The sequence below is a fragment of the Cinclus cinclus genome, chromosome 3, assembly GCF_963662255.1.
Source record: "Cinclus cinclus chromosome 3, bCinCin1.1, whole genome shotgun sequence".
NCBI classification, from domain to species: Eukaryota; Metazoa; Chordata; class Aves; order Passeriformes; family Cinclidae; genus Cinclus; species Cinclus cinclus.
Window position 1 is genome coordinate 109,976,629 of NC_085048.1, and position 21,482 is coordinate 109,998,110.

General features: G+C 51.0%; 1 protein-coding gene across 1 annotated transcript in view; it reads left to right on the forward strand.

Annotated features, from left to right (window-relative positions):
* LOC134042002 (serine/threonine-protein kinase pim-1-like) overlaps nucleotides 1-16,771 on the forward strand; it is a gene marked incomplete at its 3' end in the record, with an annotated part of 28,895 nt that extends 12,124 nt beyond the window's left edge. The window contains exons 3-7 of the mRNA XM_062489074.1: nucleotides 15,182-15,277; nucleotides 15,365-15,415; nucleotides 15,644-16,013; nucleotides 16,202-16,378; nucleotides 16,653-16,771. Of these exons, the coding sequence (XP_062345058.1) occupies nucleotides 15,182-15,277; nucleotides 15,365-15,415; nucleotides 15,644-16,013; nucleotides 16,202-16,378; nucleotides 16,653-16,771 (813 nt within the window). The remainder of the gene's footprint in view (nucleotides 1-15,181; nucleotides 15,278-15,364; nucleotides 15,416-15,643; nucleotides 16,014-16,201; nucleotides 16,379-16,652) is intronic.
* Between the last annotated feature and the right edge of the window lie 4,711 nt (nucleotides 16,772-21,482).

A 21,482-nucleotide genomic window follows, 5' to 3' on the forward strand; every position in this document is an offset into this window, starting at 1 on the left:
CAGTGCCTTGGTGCAGTCGTGCTGCTGCTCCCTGAAGCGATCAATGGCTCCTGGCTGCCACCATCCCATGGCCTGCAATTCCAAGAGGAAACAAGCAGTGCCTGCTGTGTCACTGCAGCCAAACACAGTGGCTGCTGGTAGGAGGTGACAGTCAGGAGGGGCTGCCTGGTGCTCCAAGGTTGCCTGTGCTATCATCCCAACTAGGGTGAGATAAAAAGAAGGGAGCAAGGAATAATAATTGGAATGCTCTTTTCTACTGATGCTACTTCCACGTTGAGAACTGACCAGAATTGAGCCTGGGTTGTTCCGGCTTGGCTTGGTGCTGTGGCAGGGCAGCTGCAGGAGTTTCCTCAGAGAGTTGCAGAGTGCCTCAGTCCTCAGGGCTGGGGGAAATGAGGGCGCTGGGACAAGAGAGGCCCCTGGGGGGTTCCCTCTAGGTGTAGCCATTCCCACTGGTCGTCCCTGTCTGGCAGGGAGTGGGAGCTCTGCGGCCTCAGGAACCTGCCGCTGGCTGTGCTACCTGTGGCACTTGGGAGCTGGCACTGTGTGGGCAATGGTCAGGTTTAGCCTGGAGCTGTGCCCAGCTGGGGGGGCTGGGAGAAAGCAAGGAGCCCAAGGAGGCAGACAGCAGGGAGGTGTGTGAGGCAGTGCCAGTTTGCAGCACATGGAAGCCTGGCTGGGAGCTGGGGCTGCAGGCCGCTCCATGGCGGGGTGCCTTGCCCGGGGCTGCAGCGCTCAGGGCTGACCCTCTCCTCACAGTGACCTCGCAGACGGCCACTGGTGCCGAGCGCCGACAGGAGCTGCTCCGTGAGCGTGGGCACAAGGACACAGCCTCTGCTGACCCACAGCAGTCCTTGCTCCAGGCACTCTCCTGGCTGGGCAGCGATGACTGGTAAGAAAGGCCCCGGTCACTCTGTCTCCCTCTTAGCGTTAAGGAAGCTTACAAGTGGATCTTGCCAGTGCCTCTGAGCCCCGACAGCCCAGAGGGCAAAGGACTCTGCTGAAACCACTCCAGAGCAGTGAGAGGATCAAGATTTGAGAGCAGCCTTTGCTTGGCCTCGGTCTGCAGCTGTGCTCCAGCTGCTGCCGCTCTGTGCTGCTCCCTCGCTTTGCCTGCTGCTCCATGGAGCTGCAAAGGAAGTCTTGAGGGAAGAGAGGAAGCTGTGGGATGAGATGATTTGCTGGCTGAAGGCAGCAGCAGGATGGCAGCAGTTTTGAGTGTAGAGATTTGGGTGCCTTGGGGCACTGGCCCAGTGGGACTGAGTAAGATTTCTCTCTGCTCCCAGTGCTGACAGCAATGGCAGGTGACAGGGTCTCGCTGTGACCTCCTGCATGTGAGTCCCAGAAGCAGCTCCAGGGAGTCACTCTTTCTGAGAAATGGACTGATTTGTGCTTTCAAATCCCCAGCCTGTCTTTACTCCTGAAAGGCTCATGGCAGAAGGGAAGGAGAAAGCAATGAAACCCTCTAGGAATCTTGGACATTTGAATTCAACTTTTTTCTTCTCACTGCTTCATATGGGCTGGAGGTGTTTAGCCAATACTCAACATGTGTCCCACAATTAGACACAGAGAGAAGGAGGCCCAGAGGTGATAACCCTACGAATGTTAGGTGATGCTGGTTAAGTTTTTGGTGATATTGGTTGTGATATCGGGGTTAGCATAAACTCACTGTTGGATGCTTCATTCACACAGGGGTACGGACTCCATTCACAATGGGATAAGCATGAAAAATCTGCCACATGCATCTCTTTGTGCAGTCACATTTGCTTTGCAATTCTCTTCTGCTTTCTCTTCCCCCTTTTTGTTTGGTGCCCTCTGAGGTACAAGAGAGCTTCTGCAGGTGTGGGGAGTCCTGGTGACTCTCAGGGGTGCCCGTGGGATCGGTCACCAGCCCTGTGCTGCAGTCCTGATGCCTCACACACCTTTCTGTAGCTCAGGGCTGCCTAGAGCAAGTGCTGAGAGACAGAGTTGTTTACACCTTTTAAATAACATGTTGCTGTAGTGGGCATTGTTTTTGGTAGGGGATTCTGGGAAAAGGCAGAGTTTCAACTGTTCTTTCCCAGGCGTGGAATCTTATGGGACACCCTGCTGCTCCTTTTCTGGGGAATGTGGAGGTGGAGTGGAGTGAGTGAGAAACAAGCCTGGATTGTAGCATGGAAACTGAGCTCCAGAGTGCCAGTGCAGACTTTTATTGCTGAACTGCCTGCTGGGGATGAAAAAGAAGGAAAATGCCCCAATAACTGCCCAAGGGGATTGTGTCTTAGGGACAGGTATAGGGAGGTGACAAGAAACAGGAGCATGACCCAGTCTCACAGCTTCTAGGAAACTGTGTCATAGGGACTCCATGGGCCAGACATTTCAGAAAGGCTGTCTTGTAAAAGAGCCACAAATGAAGACACTGAAACCCCTCTATTTGTCTCTTGGATTTGTGTATGCTTTTGACAGCAACAACATCCTGCGGGAAGGAGCTCCACAATTTCATTAAGTACTCCTTGAAAAGCACCTCCCATTGTTTGACTGAGCTGCCAGCCTGGTAATTTCAGAGGGTGCTGCCTAGTTCTTGGGTGGAGAGAAAAATCCATCTTTTTGGTACTTGCCTTTCAGGGAGATGAAGGAGAAGGGACTGGTCAGCATCAAACTCCTGGCTGGGTCCCATTCAGAAGTCCTGCTTTCAAGGCTTCGTGACATTTGCTTGGCAGTTACCAGTGAGGTGAGAACACTCTTGTGAATTGTGCCCTGTACTTCATACACAGTGTGTAGAGTAGCTATGTGCTTGTTCATCTCCATGTGTGCTCAGAGACTGCCTTCATTTCTCTTTTTAGATCTTGTATTTCTAATGTCTGTCAGCTTTCTATGGGATCTGTGTGTAGATGTAGTTGTATTCACTGGTAGGTCGGGTATCTGACACTCATCTTTGAGTGAGCTGCCATTATCATGAAATGTGCAAATGCAGAAAAAGATACTCTAATTATGTTATTTTCAGAATCACAGAACTGTAGAACATGGGAAGTTGGACGAGGCCATGAGGATGATTAAATCCAGTTCCTGGCCTTGCACAGAGCCCCCCAAGAGTCACACCATGTGCCTGAGATTGTTGTCCAAATGCTGCTTGAACTCTGTCAGGCTTGGTGCTGTTGACCACTGCCCTGGGGAGCCTGTTCCAGTGTCCCAGGCACCCTGTGGGTGAAAAAGCTTTTCCTGATATGCAACCTAAACCTCTTCTGACTCATCTTCCCGCTGCTTCCTGGAGTCCTCCCAGTCTGTCAGAGTTGCCTAGATGTGGTGAATGCTGGGGAAGTGCAAGTGCCTGCAAAGGCTAAGGATAGAGCCTTGTGCTTCTGTGGGAAGAGGGACAATTGCAATTGCAGCTATGAGTGCTCTTTGATATTTCACTGCACTAAGCACAGAGGCCCTGGGAAAAAACATGCATCCTCATGATGCCATTAACTGGAGAAATAAGGAGGGTATTTGCTGGGGTATGGAGCACCTAGGGGAGAATGTGCTGGCTGTGACACAGCCTGCACAGCAGGTGCAGCTCCTGCCAAAAGGAGTCCTGAATGACTGTCCTGGCCATAGAGCTCTACTTTCTAATCAAACTGGTGTTTCATGTTAGCCTTGAGATGATGAATCACTGCACATACACCTTCACAGGCCCACTACTATGGAATAGCTGATGCAAATGCTGCCTTAAGTGTTTGTGCTGAGCCTGATAATTATCAAAAGACACTCTCTAGAACTGGACAATCTGGGTAAATTGATTGCCACACTTTCCCCATCTTTGCAATAGGATAAAACATTCAGATGTACCCCTTGCCAATCCTCACAAAAGAAACAGGCTGCATTGCTGCATATTCTGCAACTTCACGGCCCACAGTGTGTTTTCTCTGCATCTGTATTTTTCCAAAGCTCTGCAGATTTGGGGATAAATGGCTGGAATGAGCCTCAGTCTTGCTGCAGCTCTGTGTAATGGGTGCCCTCTGATAGGTTAGCATGAATGGTCTTTCATTTCTAAAGAATTCATATGTAATCTATTATTTTATCTTTCTCAGTGGAAATTGTGGCAAAGACACTGAGTATCAGGTAGTGCAGGGAGACTGAATTCCTCCGTCTTCCTTGCAGACAGTCCTTGTGTCCAATGCTAATTTGAGTTTCTCTGAGGACAGAAGCTTCTACAGGTGTCTGAAGCTGCAGGGAGAAGCCAGGCCTCCTTCCCGCAGCAGTGGCAGGGAGCACGCTCTGGCCAAGGCCTGTGCTGCTGTTGCTCCTTCTCCCTGTGCCCCAGTGTTTGCTCTCCTCTTGCCAGGAGCCGCCACGCCCAGGTGCGGAAGTGTGCGGCGCAACTGCTGCTGTCCTTGATGGAGAAAATTGGAGTCACGAAGCTCGCAGGCACACCCAGGGCTGAGAGGCTGGCGCATGCGGCAGGGACGCTTGCTCAGGACTGCCACAAGGACACAAGGTAACCATCTTCATTTCACCTCCTCACACAGGAAAACTGCCTTGTGTCTGTCTAGAAAGGTAAAACCACAAAAGAGTGGTAACGAAAGGAAATATTAAGTTACCTCACGGTGTGGATAAGGGCCATAGAAGCATGGAATACCCGGAGTTGTATGGGATCCATTGGGGCCATGGAGTCCAGCTGCCAGCCATGTGCAGGACATGCCAAGAGTCACTCCATGTGCCCAAGAGCATGGTCCAAACACTTCTCGAGCTCTGTCAGCCTTGGTGCTGTGACCACTGCTCTGGATTACCTGGGGAAATGACTGTAGTGGGTAAGCTGAGGTTGTCCAGCAAGAAGGAGCATTGCCAACTTCCTGTGACTTGAAGGATTCTTTCCTGAGATCAAAAGAGCTCAGATTTGGCAGTCAAACAGTTTTGTTTGATCTTAGGTGCACAACACAGAGCCAAAATGTTGCCTCATGTTCATCACTGAAAGACCCAAAGCAGATCTTTCTTGTTAACTTAAAACTTTTCTAGAAGTATTTCAGGGCTAATGTATTCAGTCTGTCTAAACCTCTTCTGCAGCTTTCTAGAATGCTGTTGTCTGTGGCTCAATGACCTCTAAATTTCCTCTGGAGGAAAACTGGTTTCCTAGTGGCAAAATCAACCCAAGCCACCCAAATCCCCTTACTTTGATGATTCAATTAATAGCTGCCAAAAATACAGGAGCAACTAGCTGCTGCTCTGCACACATATAGAATAGTCAAGAGGAGGCCTGAGGTGTTTTGTGCTGGATTCTCTGCCAGTTAATGGAAGGCAAATTATTGAGCAATGGCAGCAAGGTACTTCTAATGGGATCTGACAACAAAACAGATGTGTTTCACTTGTTCCCTGGGATCCTTTGATCCCACAGAAGCACACCCACAGTTTCAGAGTGAAATGATATTTTTCTCTCACTTTGCTGAGTAGGTAATGCCATCTCATGCAAGGATTGCAACGGATGACATTAAGGTATCAGCCTCTTCTGTTAACAGGTTTCCTTTGTTTGTTCGATTTCCTTCCTTCCTTCCTGGAATCCTTCCTTCCTGGAATCCTTCCTTCCTTCCTGGAATCCTTCCTTCCTTCCTGAAATCCTTCCTTCCTTCCTGGAATCCTTCCTGGAATCCTTCCTTCCTTCCTGGAATCCTTCCTTCCTGGAATCTTTCCTTCCTTCCTGGAATCCTTCCTGGAATCCTTCCTTCCTGGAATCCTTCCTCCCTTCCTCCCTTCCTCCTTTCTTCCTTCCCTCCTTCCTTCCTTCCATAGGCATTATGCTCAGGAGATGGTGAAGATGTTGATAAATCATCCAAAATGTAAAATGCTTTTGGAGCGATCCATTCCTGCCTGTGACCTGGAAGATATTCTGAGAAGAATAAAGAAGAAAGTAAGTGCTTGGCAGGAGAAATGTCTCCTTTGTGCAAGTATAGCCACAGCTAATAGGACATCAAACATACCTAATCTGTCTTTATCTCATTCCCCTTCTGCTCAATCATTTTGCTCCTGGGAATGAGCTGTTAATCCCCAGCCTGTTCATCTGCAGACCACAAAGGAGCTGATATTCTTAGGGGAAAAGTGGGGCTTTGAATATTTTGACTATTGGTCACAAAGAGGAAAGGGGAAGAGAAGAAAGTGGGTTTACATTTAAGCATAACTCCCCACCCTGCTGTCCCTGCTCTGCTCCCAGTAAAGCAATGAAGTGAGAAAAGTGCTTCTGAGGAGAACAGAGTCTTTGCAAAAGACACTGGAAGCAGTAGTGCCAAGAGAATTTCCAAAACTGCAGCAGATGTCCCAGTCAATCCTAATTACTACAATTACCGTCTGTCTTTTGGGAATACTGCCCTGCTGTCAAGCCCTGTGGAGCTGGAAGAAGCTTGGTGAATCCAGCAGCATCCAGAGGAAAATCATTTGTCTGGGGGGGGACTTTCATTGTTTTTATCTACGTTATAGAAGGGAGCGTGTCCTTTGTGCACAAACAGGGAGAGCGAGTGTTGAACCAAATCACCTTCCAACAAAATTGGCCCACCCCAAAGAGTCCTAATTTTTCTGCTTTTTCCTATAAGATCTCTTGGTGCCTACCAGTTTCCATTATTGCCATTTATGCTCGAGACTCATGAATTGGGGAGTTTAAACTGCTGCTCACTATGGCAGCACCCATAACCTGCCTTGGGCTATTGCAAACAAAGAGTTGGCATCACTGAATCTCTGGTCTGTTTCCTTCTGTCGGTTTGCAAATATTTCCCTAAGCCTTGGTAGCAGTGATCCTGGTTCTAACTTGTGTTTTTAAGCAGACAGTTTCCTATTCTATATTCTAAATGTTGGTGGGGTTTCTCTGTGTCCTTGTAGGGGATGGAAGAGCAGAAGGGTGAACGCCCATGTGTCAAGAGCCCTGTGAAGATGAGGAGCCATGTCTCAAAGAAGCCCCAGGCCACATTTCCTTCTAGTCAACGGTACTGAGCACTTTTGTTAGATGTGACAAAGCACACAACAAGCTTGACATTTCTCTTCCTCAGGAAAATCTTTCTGGAGAGATGGCCTGTGCCACTGATTCTTTCCTGTCCTACAAATTTTCTTTGATAAAAAATGCCTATATCTGCATTAATAATATTTGTAGATTGTCTCCCGTAATGATTGTCTTGAAGTCCATGCTGTTTTCAGAGCCTCATGATTCTCTAGCTTGAAATCACAGCATGAGTAAATCACCTCTGGATGTTTTGCTCACAATTATCTGCAGGTATTATCACCAACAAGCCATCATTTGCTTTTATTTTCCAGGGTGAAGTCGACCTCGGATGGACGCCTCCTACACCATCCAAAAGTCCAGGTCACGTTGCCTCCAGCTGTGGATGAAATGGAGATGCTCCAGAAGCTTGATGATCTCCTGGAAGCCAAGGGGTTTGAGACACGGATGGAAGGAGTGGCACTCCTCCTAGACCTGTGCAAAAACAGCCCCAAGCTCATCACCACGAACATTGTCCAAGTATGTAGGGTATCTTCACTGTTCCTTCCCTTCAGCTCCTCTCCCAAGCCTGTAGCAATGAAGTTAATTCAGTCTGTCTTGGCACTACATCCTGCCTAGTTGGGACAGGCTGGTCCCTCTTACCCAGACAAATTTAATTCAGGTCCAGCATGCAGGACAAGTTCTTTCAGTCCAGCTGTATTTGTCTGGCAGGTGCCTATTGATGTTGTTCATCACATGATGACAGAATTTTCCACTGCCCTAACCTTTGCTGTCTCCTACTCCCAGCTGGGTTCAATGAAAGGAATCCAGCCACTGAAAGCATGGCAATTCTTCTCTTGATGAAAAATGGGTTTGGATGGGGAAGAGAAGTATCAGGCTGGGTTGGTATAACCCAAATGTTTTTACAGAGATACTTCTCCAAACTCCATCCTGTCTTGCACAAACACAACTGTGGCTACTCGTTTCCATCCTTGTCTCTATTGCACTTGGTAAAGATGGTGTGTAACCTTCTCGGGTATTGAATGCTCATTTCCACATCCCCTCTCCAAACAAGGACATTTTAATCCAGCTTTCTTGCTGCTTGTTCTCTTCACAGATTTTTGATCATTTTGTCCTGAGAATATCTGACACGCACAAGAGAGTGAAGCAGATGGCGCTGGACGTGCTGGCAGAAATGATAGCCATCCTGGAAGATGCCTTGAACCCCGTGATTGTCCGTTTAGTGGAAGGAATACTAAAGAGCCTGAACTCAAAGGATACCGGGGTTCATGCTGCAGCTGTGAAAGCGCTGGAAAAATCCGTTTCTCATTTTGGTAAGGCTGACATGGACTCTCCTCAACTGTGTCTCTGCCTCTCTGACACAAGAGAACACTGAGTGCCATGAGAGCTCTTGTTGCCCGTGGAACACTGCAGCTGACATCCACCAGAAGCTGTGGGGGTGCAGTCCTTAGGCACCAGTCCCCCAAGAGGCTTGAATGTGCATCAGCATTTCCCACAAGTGCCAGGAGCCCTTGGCTCTGTGCTGCTTGTCTGGAGAGGAGGTCCTGGACTACAGCTTTGCTACAATTCAGAGGCAAAGGGGATTTTGGAGTTTGCTTGGACCCCATTAGATTTCCCAAATGAATAGCTTTGCTGTTGCCATGAAGGGACACTGGCCCATCATGGCTCCTGCAGAGCAGCCCCCTGGAAGGCTCCACATTATAGGCAGTAGCTGCCTCTGTTCCACCTTTCCCATTTGTCTTCTTTTTTCAAATGGGACACTTATGATTCACCAAGTGCATTTCCTTAAAACAAACAGATAGAAATCCAGCTGTCAGTGATGTCTTGTTCCACATGTTGTTTTCATGGGGCAGGATGGCTGTGGCAAATACCTACACAGGCAAGGACTGCTCTAAATTCCTTTGTCACAGAGATTTATGTCAGCTCTGAAAATGCTGCTCAGGAGAAATATGCCTGACAAATGGAGTGTTGAAGAGGCAGATCTTCAGGGGGAGTTTCCACTTTTCTCCACCTCAGCTGCTCTGCGAACTCCTGAACTGCCTGACGCTGTGCCTTTGTGTATCCCAAGTCTGGACTTCTTCCTGTTTGCTCTGGAGTTCAAAACCTTTTCACTGCTTACATGTGATTGAACTCTTGAGGTCCTTGATCTGAAAGTTTAACATAGCTCCAGGTCCAGCAGACAACTTTGCATTGACAAATGTGAACGGAGAGGTTTTCTTTGGGAATTTGAACCCCCCTCAAATAGGCTGGAAGGAAAGAAGTACATCAGCAGAAAATTACTTGATTTTATAAATTGGGGCTGCCCCTGCCCTTCCCCTCCCCACTCTCCTTTCTCCTAGGACCTCAGAAGAGTGAGCAGAAACGTGTGTTTCTCTTGTAGATAAAGTAGCACTGATGAAAGAGTTCAGCCACCAATGGAGTCAGCTGAGTGGCCAAGCTCTGCTGGATGTGACAGAGCGTATCACAGGTATGGCCTCTGCTAAGCCAAGAGGTCTCCCCAGGGAGCATTTCCAGGGCATTCCTGGCAATAGACAGTAGAGTAGCTGCTCCAAATCAGGAGGTGCTGAGCTTGTCCCTCCTGCCCAATGCCCATGGCAGCTGTGTTTGGCAGGTTTTCCCTGGCTGCTGCAGAGGTGTGCAGTACCTGGCACGGGGGTGGCGCTCGGCCTTGGGGCCCAGCTCTCACTGGGGCATCTCAGAGCCCACCTCCAGGAAAGGGAGGGGTTAAAAATACCCGAGCTGGCTCTTCTCTTGGGAGCTCAGGGTCATCTCTGGTCCTTTAGGGAAAATGTAGCAAGTGCTGTTTCAGGCAATCCGTTTGTTTTGTCCTCACAGAATTCTCATCTTGCTCTTGAAAAGTTTTGAGACTGAACCCTGCATTGCCTGGGGGTCACAACTTAGGTCAAAACTCAGCACCCAGATTAGGGGCACGGATTTGGTGCAAGGCAGCCTTTGGGGCCAGAGGGGCAGAAGCAGAGTGCTGAGGCTCCCTGCCTGTGCTGTCAAAGTGACATTGGACTGAGCATTTCAGGGTGTGCAAACAGTGTCTTCCTGTGTCAGTGCTGTCCAAAATGCTACAAATGCAGCTGATAATTGATTCCTCAGAGGAGCTTGCTATGTCAGCAACAGCCCAGGAATGGAAAAGTGATAATCTCTCTATATAGTGGACAAGATGATTTACAGCCTTGCTTTAACTGGGTCTAAATTCACTGCTAAGTGTGCCAGCATCTTTAAATGCAATGTTTCATAGATGTTGTGTCTTCTTCAGCAATCTCAAATGCTCAGTGTTCGGTGATTGAGAATGTCAAAAGCGCTTGAAAGGGCATTGGGATAAAGTAGATGTCTAGGAAGAGGGAATTTAGTTTTGGAGATATTTTGATCTCTTCTTCAAATAAAGGAAATAAACATAAATTAGGACTCTTTTAGGAAGAGCAGATGTTCTCTCTGAGATTTAGTGGGAACAAACAATGTTTTCTCAAGTTCCATTGTGACCAATGTCTTGAATTGGATTTTAACTGAAATTAACACCCATTTTGAAATGGATGCCATAACCCTTTTCCTGCTTGGCAGAATTGATTTTGGGCACTTTCAGGAAGTGTTTAAATGTTGATGATTGCTGGTGGATTACGAGCATAGAGAAAATGAAGTCTCTTCCACCACAGAATAAGAAGTGGTTACTGCATAACATTTTGCCTGATCAGAAAATATGAATGGTGTCCAGAGCATTTCAGGTTTTGATGTCTCAGCCACATCTGCCATGCAAGGAGCCTGTTGGTTGTCAATTTTTTGCCTGTGTTTGACAAAGTTCAGTTCAGAAATTGAGCAGGGAGTAGGCTTCAGAGAGAAAGGGAGAAGACACTCGTGTTGTGGTTAAATTTCATTCATCTGTGTTGCATTTTTCTCTCTACATTCTACTATTGCAGTGCACATTGCAAGAAAAATGCCATTAACATTGGGAGGGGGAATGACATTAAAATGTGGAGATGCACAAATGCCACAGCAATGAGGTCTGGGTAATTACCTAAGACACCCTGAGGTTTGAAGCAGCTGTTTGTTGGAAGGCACAAAAGCATTGTGCCAAAGACAGCAGCTAGTCACTGATGTTTCTAATCCAGCTGTCAAGCAGCACCCATGTCTGGTGGGCTGGAGTTTGGAAGTGTGGTCTAATAGTGCCCTTTGCTGTGTGCCACTGAGCAAAGGGAAGAGCCAGATTGGATTCTGGCACTTTGACATCAAGGGTCACAAAGATGGAATTGTCCTTTTTCTTAGAAACCTTTCAATTGAATCTCCATGGTGCATTTCCAAATCTTCAGTGTGGGTTTAGACAACTTCCTAATGGAAATGAAAGGGAAGTTGACATTTTAGTCATTCTTGATGTTGAAACAGGTTGTGAAATGATCCAGTAAAGGTACAAGTTCTGCCACAGGTGCAAGTATTTGTTTGGAGACAGTACTCCTGAGGTGTTGGTGGTTCTATTTTGGGGAGGATCAGCTGCTTTGGCCATTTCTGGATCGTTGGGCTCTGTGTGCTATTTCGCTGCTCTTAGCCAGAGAGGCTTCCAAGAAGCAAATCTCGAGGTGGATCCTTGTTTGCATTAAGGTTGTTGTTTCAGAAGCTTGTGTCTCTGTCCCGGCAGTGCTTGTGGAAGGGGTTTATGCCAGGAGCCCTGAAGTGGTCCAGCGCTACGCCCTGCCCGTGCTCTGGTCCTTCCTGGAGAACAAGGCGCTGCCTGTCCGCAGCGCCAATGTGCGCACGGTGGTCACCAGGCTCGCCTCTGCCCTCTACGAGGTGATGGGCACCAAGCTGAAGAAGCGTGCTGCCAGCCAGCCCCCACATGTCCAGGAAAACCTCTCCAGCATCCTGGGCTGGTGAAGGCTTGATGTTCTCCAGCAAGTTGACCAAGTGCTGAGATGGACACCTGCGGTTCTGACCTTTTAGCTGTGCCAGAAATGACAAAATACTCAGGAAGGGTGTGCATCTGCCCCTGCTCTCTCCACTGCCCTTCCTAGTCATGGCATGCTCAGGGGCCTGAAGACACTCTGGATTGAGGACAAAGTGAAGGACTAGCATGGCTCAGCCTCCCACCGAGGTAAGGTGGGAGCTGGGCCGCTCTCTGGTGGGAGGAAGGGTCTTGTGCCAGCCTGGAGAGCCTGTGCACATTGCCAGGGAGCAGTTGTAACCTGCAGGTGCCCCCTGCCATGAGCTGTGCTGCTGCCAGTGCCCCGTGGAGCTGTAGGGCTGCTGAGCTGTGGGGCAGGGAGAGGAGCAGGAGACTGCATGTGCAGCTGAGCCATTGCTGGGAAGCACAGGGCTCTGGGCTCCCTGCTGTCCCAGGGCAGTCCAGAGGCCAGGGAGTTCCCCTGGGAGCTCTGTGGAAGTGGCTCAGGGTGTGCCCCTGGCCTGCCTCCAGAGGGTGATGGTAGGAGAATGTTTCCCTGTGCAGCTATTTATGAATTTCCAAGAAATGTGTTCTATGAAATATGGAGCTTCAGATGCTTTAGGTTTGCATTGCAGCCTCTGTTACATTTTGTGTCTCCATTTTGCAGACCTGCCTGGCTCCTGTGTTTCCACCAAGTTTTCTCTGGACATTCTTTTGTGCATTTACCCACAAAGTCCTTTCCTGCTGTCCAGAAGAGCTCTTTCCTCCAAGCCCAGGAAGAAGCTGCTGCCTATCCAAAGAGCGTTTGAAGACAAGGATTTATGCATTAGCCTGTATAGTTCCAGATGTACATATGTTCTGATAGTTATCTGTAGGTTTCAATAAATATATTTTGATTCTATCTTAATAATTTTGTTGTTATATTTTTATTGTGTATATATTTGGTGGTATATTTTGTTTTTTTATATTTAATAGTTTTATATTTTTTCCCATTGACATGCTAAGGATGGCCAGGTCCTTGAGACCTTGAGATGGGGAAGGGAGAGCTTCCCTGATTTTGTGAGTTTCTCTGGGAGGGTGGGGCCAGTGGGGGGAAGGAGGCCAAGGCCACGAGATTCGAAGCAGGTAAAGGAGGGTGGGGGGGCAGTTACTGGTACTCACCCCTTTTTGGCTCTGGAAGGAGGAAGGCAGCTGGAAAACCTCACCGCGCCATCCCAGTGCCAGATGCTGCCTCTTCTGGTGTTGGACCTCACAACCCTGCCAGGATGCTGTCCTGCTTCAGTTTGCTATCTCCAAGCATCCTGTTGGAGCACCGGGACCAACACTGCTCCAAGGATTCGTGAGCAGAGTCTCTCCTCCACCCTTCCTATCTGGGACACATCTGCCATCACCCCCAGCTCTCCTGCAGCTGTGCAGGGATCCTCACACCTGCCCTGTCCACTGGGAACCTGCCAGAGCTCACTGCCAATGGCGATGGTAACTGCACCAGGGGGGAAAAGAGCACACAACCAAAGGAACTGTGACTGGGTTCCTGTTAATTTCATAGTTATTGTTGTTTAGATTGGCCTTGTTATATATTTAGTAGAGAACTGTTCTTCCTGTCCCCCTATCTTTCCCTGAGAACCTCTTGATTTCAAAATTATACTGACTCAGTGGGAAGGATTTTACTTTCTCCATTTCAAGGGAAGGTCCTGCTTTTTCCCTAGCACACACCTGTCCATTCAAACTAGGATACGGAGCATGAGGTGCAGGGCTGATGTGTGAAAGCATGAGGATCTCCTCCAAAGTAACTTGTTTAATTGTCCATTTTATTACTTCTCTATTTACTCCACACTACTAAGGCAAGGCAAGCTTTGCTTGCAGGCAAAACAGGCATGGGATACACTAGGGTCCCTTGCAGGATCAGCAGGGCTGGCAGTGACAAAGCAGGCAATCTGCTCCATGGTGAGCCACTACACAGCCGCATCCCAATGTGGGTTTAAGTAGCATGGTATTATGGAGAACTCCTTTTCTGCATCAGATACCAAAAGAACGTCCACAGCTTCTGGTGGCAGTCAGCTGGAGCATTCCACAGGCAACACGAGCTCTCAAGGCACTCAGTGTTCTCTAGTGTCAGAGGCAGAGACACACTTGAGGAGAGTCCATGTCAGGGGTCAGCCTTCCCAAACTGAGCAATGGATGCTTCTGCCACTAACACTGACAGGAAATAAACAAACAAAATTTCTGTGCACACCAGGGCTACGTGTGGATTAAATTATTTCTGTTTCACATCCCGGCCAGAACAACATCGTGGTCAGAATATCATTGTTCCTAGATTCTCTAACACTAAAAATATTGCTGGAGAGTTTTTGTCATTCCCATAGATTTGGTGACATCCAGACACACTTAACAATCCATTTGGGTCCAAGTTCCATATTGCAGACGATGTCTTTGGGCAGCCTGCAAGTGTCTCAGCAGAGAATGAAAAGGGATGACAATACTGACACGATTTCTCTTTGCTACTTGAAATTTAAAAGCTCCGCTCCAGCCCACACTGGCAAAATTGTCAGAAGAGGCAATTCTTCCCCACAAAATGCTTCATCTCACTCAAACAAGAAAGCCACCAGCCAACAGTCTTCTTTACTCCTCCACTGCTTTATTTGGCTATTTCTCTAATAGGAATTAGCTTCATTTATTCTTACTTTGTTTCCTGTGTTCCACGGGGCGCGCGGCGGCTCCTCCGTTGGGTTCGCGGAGGCAACGGCAGAACGGCCGCGCGCTCCGGCGGCTCCGCAGCAGCAGCAGCAGCAGCAGCAGCAGCAGCAGCAGCAGCGCCTGTCTCGATCGGTTTTCCGCTCGAGTTCTCGCTCGCCCTCCGTGCCCTTCTCCCTCTCAGACTCCCTGTGATCCCGTTCGGTCCCGTCTTTGTTGCGCCTCTCCCAGCCCGGCTCATGCCGCGCCCCGCAAGGCGGCCGTGGGCGAGCCGGCCCCCTGCCCGCCCCTGTCGGGCACGCCGCGGTGCCGCCTCCGCGGGGCTCAGTCCGTACCGCCTGTGGCACCTTTTGAAGAGCCTGTGGACGAGCTCCTCGCTGCACTGGTGGCGGTGGTGGAGCAGCAGCGTCTCTTGGCTCCGCCTGGCGCGGGCCCCGGCGCTGGCCCGGCCCCGACCGAGGCCCCTCCCGCGGTTCCGCCCACAGCTGGCCCGCAGCCGCCCGGCTCCCGCCCCGCCGCCGGCGCATTCCCCCGAGCGAGCCTCGCCGCCCGGCAGTTCGGCCGCCGGCCCCGAGGCGCCGGAGCCCGGGGCGGCTCGGGAAGCAGCGGCGGCCGGGGCGGGCGGGTGCCCCGGGCAGAATGCCGAGAGCGCGGTGCCGTCCGCACGGGCGGAGAAGCCTCCCCTGGAGCAGCTGTACCGGGAGGGCCCGCTGCTGGGGAGCGGCGGCTTCGGCAGCGTTTACGCCGGGACCCGGCTCGCCGACGGCGTTCCGGTAAGAGACGGGGCCGGCTCGGAGCGGGGAGGTGGGGCGGCGAGCGGCGGGCGGCGAGCTGAGCCCTCCGCTCGCCTTGGCTTGCAGGTGGCCATCAAGCGAGTGTCCCGGGACCGCGTCTTGGAGTGGGCGCGGCTGGTGAGTGAGCGGGGCCAGCGGGAGCAGGCGGCGGGGCATGGCGGGCGGGGTAAGGCCAGGCCCGGCCGGGTGGGAGCCGGGACGCTGCGATGGGAGCGAGCGTGGAGCGAGCGGCGGCCGCGCAGCGTCCCGGGCCATGGGCAATGGGAGCTGCGGTGGCGCCGGGCAGCGGGTGGCGAAGGCGAGCGCAGCATCGGCGCCGCTGACGGCATGGCGGCTCCCCCGCAGCACGACGGCGCCCTTGTGCCCCTGGAGCTGGTGCTGCTCTGGATGGCGTCGTGGCCCGGCTTCCGCGGCATCGTGCGGCTCCTGGACTGGTTCGAGCTGCCCGACGGCTTCGCGCTGGTCATGGAGCGTCCGGAGCGCTGTCAGGACCTCTGGCACCTGCTGCACGCGGGGGGGTTCCTGCCAGAGCCCGTGGCGCGGGCGCTGTTCCGGCAGGTGCTGGGGGCCGTGCGGCACTGCACCAGCCGCGGCGTCCTGCACCGCGACATCAAGGCCGAGAACGTGCTCGTTGACCTGGCCACCGGCGAGGCGAAGCTCATCGACTTCGGCTGCGGCACGATCCTGCAGGACGGCTTCTACACCCAGATGGCCGGTGAGCCCAAAGCCGGGGCCCAGCCGGGCAGTGGAGCTCCTCCCCTTTGCTTCCACGGGTGAAACACACAGGGAGGGAGGGAGGGGGAATGCTGCTTCAGCCGGCTGCAGCCAAGTTGCATTTTGGCAGGAGGTGGCTGGGAGGGAGCAATCAGCATTGGCCTGATGAGCTGTGCCCGTGTGCCATAGGAACGCGGGAGTACTACCCACCGGAGTGGATCCTCTTTGGCCGCTACCATGGCCAGCCAGCCACCATCTGGTCCCTGGGCATCCTGCTCTATCAGCTGGTGTGCAGGCACCTTCCTTTCAAAAGCAGAGAGGACATCGTCCGGGGACAGCTCTTCTTCCCGCCCCGGGTGTCTCAAGGTGGGGATGGGCCTTCAAGGCGCGGGAGCAAGAACGGCTTTGGGAGAGGGCAGGTGGCACATAAGTGTCCTGCTGTTGCAGCTGGGGAGGAGGTTCATCTCCTGGGCTGAGCTGGACGAGGTGGCAGGTGTGCCTCTGCTGCTCTCTTCCAGAAGAGAGGATGGATGGGAAGCTGTGCGAACAGCTCTGAGCACTCTTAGTGTGCTGTGGGCACTGTGAAATCTGGGAGAGCATGGACAGGAGCTGACCAGCAGTTTCTGGTTTCTCTCTGCAGAGTGCCAGCACCTGATCAGGTGGTGCTTATGCATGGACCCTGCAGACAGGCCATCCTTGGATGACCTTTTAGAACATTCTTGGGTGCAGAAGCCCCACCTGGCCCAGGAGACAGCAGAGATCCATCCCTCTGCACAGTAGAATCCAGGATGCCCGCAAGCAGCAGCTGCTCGTGTCTCGTGGCTCTCAAAGAATTGCCCAGAGCATTTCCCAGTGGCCCTGGCATGGAGCAGAGAGCACAGCCAAGGAGGTGCTTCCTCAGGTCCCCGGCGATTTGTGGAGGGAGCGGCTCAGGGCTCCCCATCCTATTGGAGAAATTGTGGCACAGTGCAGTGAAGTTGCCACAGAGTGGAAAAGGGGAAACATCCCCCTGCAGCTCAATGGCCTCGTGATGTCCCCGCGAGCCAAGGCACATCTGGCGTGTTCTTCTGGAGATCAGCGCAGAGCTGGAGAACGCCGTCCTCGAGCTGGCCACTGGCAGGGCAAAGCTGATGGGCTTTGGTTGCAGCCCCTTCCTAGAGGACACGCTCTGCACCCCGACGAAATCAAGATGAGTCCCCAGGCAGCGCAGGGGTGGGGGGATGCTTGTGCCTCCAGGCATGGCAGGGCTCAGCCTGGCCACGTGCCGGTGGTTCCCCGTGGGGTGGCAGTGGACAATATTAATCTTTCTGCCAACTGCTCAGCTGCTTTTTGGTGGGGCAGGGGATGGATGTTGTGGAAGGGGAGCCGGCTCCTGGCCTCGCTGACAGCTTCTTCCTGCCAGCATGGCACAGGCTGGGGTGGGGGCATCCGGCCTGACATAAGCGTCCATCCGTGTGGATGGGGAACAGCAGAGGGGGACGGGTTCTTTAGCCATGGCCCAGCTGCTCTGCTTTGCAGGCCCTTGAGGAAGGGGTGGGCATACAGGTGGGAAAGGTAGGGTTTTTCCCCACCACTGGAGAGATTTTAGTATCATAAAGAGCGGTCAGACCTTCCCCAGGCCTGTGAAACGGTGACAACCTTTGGTGCTTTTTCTTGTTTCCAGGTCTTGTTTTGAAATGACTTTCATGCAATTGTTCTTTGCTTTTTCCAGAAAGATTGCAGCTTGTGTCCAGACCAGATGGAGAAGCACCGGTACCGTCCCTGGAGTGCATCCCGTGCCGGTGCTAGCCGGGGAGGGTCCACGGTGTGGATGTCCCCTGCAAAAGGATGAGGACCTTGTGTGGGATCGGCTCCTCTCCTGGCAGCAGGTCTCCAGAGGTGGGTACCCGGTTCCACAGCTTGGGTGGCAGAAGGGCTTAGGGCAAACGGCAGCAGGCACACGAGAATGTCGCTCTTGCAGCTGCTGAGGAGGTTGTTGTGCCATGCTTGAGCAGAAGAGGTGGAGCGTGTCCTGCCACGCTGCTCTCCTCTAACAAGGAGGGAATGGGCTGGGAGGTTTGGGCTCTGAGCACAGCCAGCAGCCTGGCCTGAGCACAGGCTATGGTGGGACAGGGGGGACAGGAGCCTGATGCCACTGACCGTGGCTTTCTGGTATCTGTCCCCAGGCTACCAGCAGCTCATGCCATGGAAACGGCACCGCTCGACCTGCCAGTCTGGGAGGGCTGGACGGCAGCGGGTGTTCATTTGCTGCCAAAAATAAATCATTCTTGTTACTAACATCATCATCATCATCGGAGCATTTCTTTCATCCTTTTTTCAAGCTTTTGGCCTCCCTTCTTCCACCGAAATCTCTTTGCCTCTTTCCTCATCCACTTGGTGGAATTGGTGGGGGGGGTTTAAGTAACACAAAAAGTTCAGCAACAATTCCTGTTGCCAACCGCAGCAGTCTCTTCAAGAACCTGGAGTTGGTAGCCAGGCCCACATTTCACTTGGAAAGGGGAGTGGTTTGCAGGGACAAAGATGTCCCTCTGCTGCAAAAGCAGGGAGGAAATCAGAAGCAGCAAAATGCAATTTCAGCTCTACCCCCGCCCAAAGTTGTCTGCGTCTTTGCCCTCCACTCCAAAATAGGCAGGCAAGGCTGGACTTGAACAAGGTTCAAGTCCTTCATGGTCCCTTGGCATTAAAGGGATCAAGTAAAACTCTCGTATGCAGTAATTGGAGTACAGCTACTGTAGGGATAAAGGAAATGTTGGGAGCTGGGACATCCTTCTTGTCTCCTTTGTCTCCCCAGGTGTTGTAGCCTGGATAGCTGTTAAGATGGTTGCAGGTAAAGGAGCAGCAAGGGCCTTTGTATGGGATCCACGGAGATGTTTATTTCAGCCACTGCGTGGATAGTCCAGGGTCAGAGGCAAAGACAAAGGGGAACGTCGGGGTGAGGGTCCAGGTTGAAGCAGATGGGTGTCCTGGGCAGGGGGAGCATCAGGGAGCACTTACCAGGGGACATGGGGGTGGCACAAAGGTGGGGTTAGGGCATGGGAGCCAACAGGGAAACAGGGTGGGAGTGACCGAAAGCCTGAGAGACAGGGAGAGGGCAGGGGGCTGGCCCAGGGAACAGAACAGGGCTACATTGGCATGACAGAACAGGGCTTGCTATGAGAGAAGCCTCTCGTGTCTTCCTAACTAGGGAATGCCTTTTAGGGTCTCCACAGTGGGGTGTTTTGGGTTCAGTTTGAGTTTGGGTGGAGATACTGCTTTAGTGTAGTGGTTTTGGATTGTTAATTTGAACGTTTTTAGTTGTGAGATAGGATTAGGAGGAAGATAAAACAGGCTTAGCTTTAAATGGTACAAAGACAAACTTTATTACCAGAAACTATAGGGGAAAAAAGAAGAAGAAAAATTAGAATAAAACTTCAGACTACTCTTCTTCTTTCCACACATTTGTTTTTTTTGCATTGACAGCATACAAAGAACAACTCAGTTAGTTTACCTTTTCTAAAATAGTCATTTACTTGTTTCTTTCAGAGAGGAGATTCTTCAGCCTATAGAGATTTTTCATAAGAAACCATTTTTAGGTGGTCTTGCTGTTCTAGTGTTTAGCCGTCAGGGAGGATAGAGATCTGGTTATTATGTAATATTTTTTTTCTCAACTAACATTTTAATTCATAACTAATACTGAGGACCATATCAACTTATGAGGCACACTTAAAGGATTATAATAGTTGAAACAAAAGCTTACTCCACTTTTAAAAATAGAGGGTGTTTTTCTTCTTCTTCCCTAGGGAGAAGCAGGGGTTTTTTCACTATTTAAACCTAGGGCACTTACAGCAATTTTAACATTGGTTTATTTTAACACCAACGCTTCTTCTTACATCTAGAGTTAGAATCTTTAATCCACCCCATATTTTTTTATGTGTTATAGGGAAACAAGGGTTGCTTTTCTGTAGCATAAAAAAAAGGGAAGAATTTCAGTCTATGTCTTCCTTCCCTCAGCTGAGACTTGACTCTTCTCATACTTTGATTTTGGTGTTTTTTGTGCTGTTTTTGTACATATTATCATTTTGGTTCTCTGTTTTTTTTTCCACAGGACAGAGAATAAAGTATTTGTAAAGTCATATTTTGGGCAGTGAAAAAGTTAATATTTTGCCGGGGCAGGAGAGGGTTCTGTGATTGTTTTTAGGTGGGGCGGCCGGAGCTCTTTACCATAAGGAGCCTTCTAAGGCTGCGCTGGGGCCAGGCTGGGATTGTAGGGCCCGGCCAGAAAGCAGAGATGAGTTTTTTGGTTGTAAGGTTGTTTTTTGGCGTTTGCTGTACGTAATGTTAGTGGTGGGCTGGTGGTTTTCCTTTTCCTTTTGCCAGCAGCCGAGGTTGGGGCCCTTGCCAGATCGGGGCCCAGCTGTCTCTCCCCCAGGCCGTGTGGGCGGTGAGGCAGGCCTTTTTTCCACCTTTATCTCTTACTGTTCACTTCCTCTTGCTGGAAACGGGATTGTTGGAACACTTTAGAGGAGACGGCTTATCCATAGTGTTCTGTTTTAAATTGTCTAAAACCGTGTGAGACAGATGGCTTCACATAGGAACATCCCCAGGGCTGCTGAGGGGAAGGCACCACTTTATTTGTTGTGAAGAGAAGTAATCAAAATCCGCAACCAACAAGCTGCAAGGCAGAACGGAGTGGGAATTACAGAAATAAAGGCCTTGAAAAGCAGCTTAGGAAAGCAGCTACTTCCTAGACAGTGCCAAACCCTCCGACCTGGCCTGGCCGGGCCCAGGGCTGGCTGCCCTTGGGAAGGGAAGGGAAGGGAAGGGAAAGGGATGGAGCTGGGGTGGGGGCTCTGTGGCCATGGAAACGAGAGAACCACGGGCCAGCGCGTCACAAAGGGGCAGCCCCGCAAGGGGCTGTGAAGGTTGTGGTTGACACGGACACAGTGGCAGGAGACACGTCTGGCTCTGCCTGTCTGTGCCGACTGCTGGCGATTGGAGTCACCCCACCTTGTTCTAGGGCTGGGGACCGGGCTCCTATCGCCGTCTGCTCCGAGACAGTTCCCAAATTCAACCCCAGGTACTTCTGCGAGACAGAAGCACGGGTTCAAAGATGGATTTTACTGGAAAAGGAAAGACCACGGAAGGAAAAGGTGAGGATAGAAAGGAGCTGAAAGGCCCGAGTCAAATGGAGACAAATTCCACCAGATTTCCGGGAAAATTGGTCCATGGTGGTCAGTTCTGGCTCTGTGTCAGAGTTGGTGGCTGTGAGCTACAGGTGATCTTGCCAGGACAGCCCTGGCATCACAACATTTTCTCATTAGCTTACTCATTATGTTTTGTCATTAGCGTCCTCTTCTTTTCACAGTAGCCAAATCACTCAAACTTTCAGTCAGGACAGGGACTGTGGCCACAGCTGACCACAAACTGGACACGGTCATGAGACGCAAGTTCTGTTCCTTTGTTTGCCACCAATGTCAGGTCTCACAACAGA